General features: G+C 40.3%; 1 protein-coding gene across 1 annotated transcript; it reads left to right on the top strand.

The window, feature by feature from the left end:
* The first annotated feature begins 249 nt into the window (after positions 1–249).
* On the top strand, positions 250–1,172 carry LOC128563669 (transcription initiation factor TFIID subunit 12-like). The gene is made up of 2 exons (XM_053559090.1): positions 250–656; positions 743–1,172. Exons 1-2 carry the CDS (start codon positions 412–414, stop codon positions 990–992), a joined length of 495 nt encoding a protein of 164 aa, XP_053415065.1. The 5' UTR covers positions 250–411; the 3' UTR covers positions 993–1,172.
* The last annotated feature ends 4,224 nt before the right edge of the window (positions 1,173–5,396 follow it).

Raw genomic sequence — 5,396 nt, 5'->3', positions numbered from 1 at the left:
TATGGACTTTTTCTATGATACATTCTTCTTTCTTTCTCTTTAAGGTTTTATTTCCTTTCTCTCCATTCTCATTTCCAGTTCTGAGGTAAACAGTTTATACAAAAACATCCCATGATGTGCTATTTTTATTTCTACTCTTTCGCTATAAAACTGAAGGAGAAAGAATGCTTCTGATCGGCCTTGTCCATCTATTACGTAGACTTTCCTCTCCCTGTAGGAACCAGTTTTAAGAACTAAAAGTTTGGCCGCGCAGTCGGACCGGCTGCTGAGACGAACGCTTCATTGGGGCAGTCTCCGCATATCATGGGGAGATAGACGCTGTTGCCTTTGATCGGCCTTGGTCCTCACAGCTCCAAAAAGAAGCAGGATCTCGATAAGCTCTATGAGCTGAAGTCCAAAGCACGGCAGATTATGAACCAGTTTGGCCCCTCTGCCCTAATCAACCTCTCCAACTTCTCATCCATAAAACCGGAACCAGCCAGCACCCCTCCACAAGGCTCCATGGCCAATAGCACTACAGTGGTAAAGATACCAGGCACTCCAGGGACAGGAGGTCGTCTTAGCCCCGAAAACAATCAGGTATTGACCAAGAAGAAATTACAGGACTTAGTAAGAGAAGTGGATCCTAATGAGCAGCTGGATGAAGATGTGGAGGAGTGACGGGGACTTGCTATGTTGCCCATGCTGGACTCAAACTTCTGGCCTCAACTGATCCTCCCACCTCATCCTCCCAAAGTGCTAGGATTATAAAAATGCTGTTGCAGATTGCTGATGATTTTATCGAGAGTGTGGTGACAGCAGCCTGCCAGCTTGCTCAGCATCGCAAGTCCAGCACCTTGGAGGTGAAAGATGTCCAGCTGCATTTAGAGCACCAGTGGAACATGTGGATCCCAGGATTTGGCTCTGAAGAAATCCGACCCTACAAAAAAGCTTGCACCACAGAAGCTCATAAACAGAGAATGGCATTGATCCGAAAAACAACGAAGAAATAACACACGGAAAGGTCAGGGAATGGACAAAAATGTATTCGGAGATACTTGAGCTGAGACCTCAGCCATCTCATCTTTGGAATTTTTTTTTTTAATGCTTTACAGAGAAGCATATATTTTTTTATTAACAGTGCAGCAATATCTATAATGACTGAGAGGATCTGCCAAAAGAATAAAGCCTCCTACCCCCCCCCCAAAAAAAAAGAACTAAAAGTTTTAGGCTTTTTTTTTTTATTATTTTTCTCTTTTCTCTTCCCCATTCTCTATTCTGGCATTGAAGAAAAACTGGAGAAAACATCCTTACAGATGTAATATTTTTTTAGGATGCTCTATTTTTAAAAACAATTGTGGTGAAAAACACATAATATAAAATTCGCCCTCTTATCCATTTTAAGTGTACAGTTCAGTAGTGAAAACTCTATTTGCAGTATTGTGAAACAAATCTCTAAAACTTTTCATTTTGCAAAACTGAAACTTTATACCCATCAAATCATAACTTCCTATTTCACCCTCTCCCTAGAAATCACCACTCTACTTTCTGTTTCCATAATTTTGACTACTCTAGATATCTCATAGAAGCAGAATCATACAGTATTGGTTCTTTTGAAACTGGCTTGTTTTACTCAGCATAGTGTCTACAAGCATTATTTATGTTATAGCATGTGACAAGATTTCCTTCTTTTTCAAAGGGCTGAGTAAGATTCCACTGTATTCCACATTTCCTTATCCATTTACTTATCAGTAGATATGTGGACTACTTCCACATCTTGGTTATCGTGAATAATACCAAAATGAACTTTGGAGTTCAAATACTGCTTTGAGATCCTACTTTTTATTCTTTTGGACATGGACCCAGAAATGGGATGCTGGATCATACAGTAATTCTATTCTTAGTTTTTCGAGTAATCTCCATACTATTTTCCATAGTGGTCAGCCATTTTACATTTCTGGTGGCAGTACACAGGGTTCCATGTTCCTTACATTCTTACCAACTCATAATTTCCTTTTTTCTGAGAGTGGCCGTATTAATGAGTGTGATATTTCACTGTAGTTTTGGTTTGGATGTGGCCTTAAAACTTTTTCTAAACAGTTTGTTGTCATAATTGAGTACATGTTATGTTCTAGATACTATACTAAGTGCTTTGTATTCCATAGCCTGTTACTTTTTTTTTTTAGAGACAGAGTCTCACTTTATCACTCTTGGTAGAGTGCCATAACATCACAGCTCACAGCAACCTCCAACTCCTGGGTTTAGGCCATTCTCTTGCCTCAGCCTCCCCAGTAGCTGGGACTACAGGTGCCTGCCACAAAGCCCGGCTATTTTTTTTTTTGTTGCAGTTTGGCTGGGGCTGGGTTTGAACCCACCACCATCGGTATATGGGGCTGGCCTCCTGCTCACTGAGCCACAGGCGCCACCCCTTAGCCTGTTACTTTTAACAAACATCTTCTGTCTAAGTAGTAGGCCCTTGAAGGAGCTGAGAATCAGAATTTAAGTAATTTTCCTAAGGACAGAAAACTGCTAAATGGTGAAACCAGAATTTAAAACCAGGTCTGACACCAAAGCTTTTACTTCTAACTCCCTGTCTTTTGGTTCCTCCACTAAATCCCTAACGCGATATTTGGTGGTTAACACAATGCCCTGTAAGAAGGAAACAGAAAGTAACATTCATTAAGCGTCTGTTTTGTACTGTACACTGAGCTAAGTGCTTTGAGGTGTGTATGTGTGTGCTTGTGGGAAGTGGAAGAAGGAAGGCCCTTCATCATACACGTGTAAATATTTACTCTATCTGCATGGGTAGCATTGTTAAGTCAAATAGTGCAATGGGAAAAAAATTGAGCTTGGGTTTCTTACCATATAGTCTTTGTAAATTTGAAGATCGTTTTTTTTCTTCTGGTAAATATTGCCACCAAGCAATATTCAGGAATTCCAGACAAAGAAATTACAATTCCAATTAAGGAGTTGATTATATCAGGGTAGAGTGGTATTGCCAAGGGGAGGATATATGAGTAAAAAGCCACAGGAAAGAAAAGACTTAGCTAGAGCTACAAGGAAACAAGGCCAGGTGGCCTGTTCTCTCTGGCACTGCTCTTCACTTCTCTGTTCTCACAAAGTGAGATGCTCATAACACCTTCATTATAGTCACCTTGTTCTGCTGCACTGTATGACTGCACCTTGTTATGTAAGTGATAAAAGCAACAGGTTCAGATTTAGAGATTCAGTTATGCTAATATAATGACAAATTCAGACTGACTGTGACATTTAAGATGACCATAAACCCCAAGAAAATTGGATTATGTGAAGACTCTCGACTGTCCATGGGAAGCATCCAGTACTGATTCTTTCGCCCAGTCTTCACTTGGTCATGAAACACATCAAGTAAATGGGAACCTAAAAATATTTTATGTGTACCATCCAGCTAACAAACACATCGACTCCCACCCTCAATTATCTGGATAGAAATAGATTTGGGCTGGGTGTTGTAACCCTGGCACTTTGGATGGTTGAAGTGGTAGGATCATTTGAGGACAGAAATTTGACATTGGCCTGAGCAACAAACATAGCAAGACCTTGTTTCTACAAAAAATAGAAAAACTAGCTTGGAACTGTGGCATTCTCCTGTAGTCCCAGCTACTTGGAAGGCTGATACAGGAGGATTGCTTGAACTCATGAGTTTGAGGTTGCAGTGAGCTTTGATCACACCACTGGACTCTAGCCTGATAATGAAGTAAGAGGCTGCCTAAATTTTGAAAAAGGTAAGAAATGGAATAGATTGGGGTCTACTACTATAATTTTTCCAATTTGTAGCACCAATTATAAAGAAAAACATCTTTAGATAAAAGAGCATATGTATCCCAATAAACTTACAAAAGAGGAAATAGAAATGTTGTTGGTATTTATAATATTCACCAAGTGCTGCCAGTGATGCAAAAACAAATGAGCTAGTTAGTATTTGTAGTCCAAGGTGATATTGTTCACAGCCTATTAACACCAAAGCAAGGAGGTGGTATAGTCAGCTTGGGAATGTGTTTTGTGTCATAGCCTTGAATGAATCTAGGAGCTAGAAACAGCAAGTCATATCTCAGCATTTATAAATTTTATAGATGTAGAATTGTTGAATTAAAATTAAAATTAAACTATGGTATATTTTAAATGATGCTCATAGATATATATGGACTCATCTGTGAAAATATTGCAAAGATTTATTAATTATTTTATCAATCCATTTTATCTGTTCTCTTTACAAATACTGTTTCACTGATTTTGCTTTTTCCTCTTTTATGTAATTTATTATGTTAGAGATTTAGTATGTGAAAGATCATACTCAATTAATAGCTCAACCTATCTTTATTGTTTCCTAATAAGATTTCATTACAATCTCTTCTTAAGAAAAATGGCTTATAATGGTGAACTATGATGCAATGAAAAAAAAAAAAAGAGCCATAAAGCCCCTAAATGATCAGCTCTTCTTCTTTTCTTTCTTTTTTTTTTTTTTTTAGGGTAGAATAGTGTTTATTGTTCCTTTTCTGGATTGAAATAGATAAAAGTTTTCTCAAAGAATCAAGTAATATAGGTAGAGAGAGATAGATTGTATTTCTAATAATATACAAAAAAGTGTAAAAAGTGCACAGTTTGCTGCTAAATCTTGATACACAAATTGAGAAATAACAGACAGGTGAGCACTCTGATCAATGACCAATCACATTACTTTTCTCAAAGCCTGCCAGTGATTGGCCTCTGCATGTCTGTTATTTCTCACACAAACAACATAGGGAGAATTTCATTGCCTTTTTATCCCCCAGTAATAAATGTGGATAATAGGGATAATAAAAGAGAAGAATTGGTCCATAAATACTGGAAGTAGAATTCAATTTAAAACATAAATGGAGGAGCTGCACCAGGACCCGCAATCAGCACCCTCCCACCTCCGGAAGAGCTGCCCCAGACCTGTGATCTGCACCCTCCCACCTCCAGAAGAGCTGTGCTGGGACCCGCAATCAGCATCCTCCCACCTCTGGAAGAGCTGTGCCGGACTGGTGAACTGCACCCTTACCTCCAGAAGAGCTGTGCCAGAACACACAATCGGCACCCCCCGGACCTCCAGAAGATCTGCCAGGGACCCGCAATCAGCACCCTCCCACCTCTGGAAGAGCTGCGCTGGATCGGTGATCTGCACCCTCCTGGACCTCTGGAAGAGCTGCACCAGAACCTGCAATCAGCTCCCTCCCACCTCTGGAAAAGCTGCGCCAGGACCCTCCCAGACCTCCGGAAGAGCTGCCCCACCACCCGCAATCAGCACCCTCCTGGACCTCCTAAGAACTGCACCAAGACCACTACCCCGCCAGCTGGGCCTCTCCATGACCTGATCAGGAACTCTGGGAGCTGCACAACCTGGTGTCCTTCCTCCT

The sequence above is a fragment of the Nycticebus coucang genome, chromosome 13 (genome assembly GCF_027406575.1).
Source record: "Nycticebus coucang isolate mNycCou1 chromosome 13, mNycCou1.pri, whole genome shotgun sequence".
Taxonomy (NCBI): Eukaryota; Metazoa; Chordata; class Mammalia; order Primates; family Lorisidae; genus Nycticebus; species Nycticebus coucang.
Note: the sequence above shows the minus strand (reverse complement) of the source record. Positions and strands in the feature narration are given on the sequence as shown.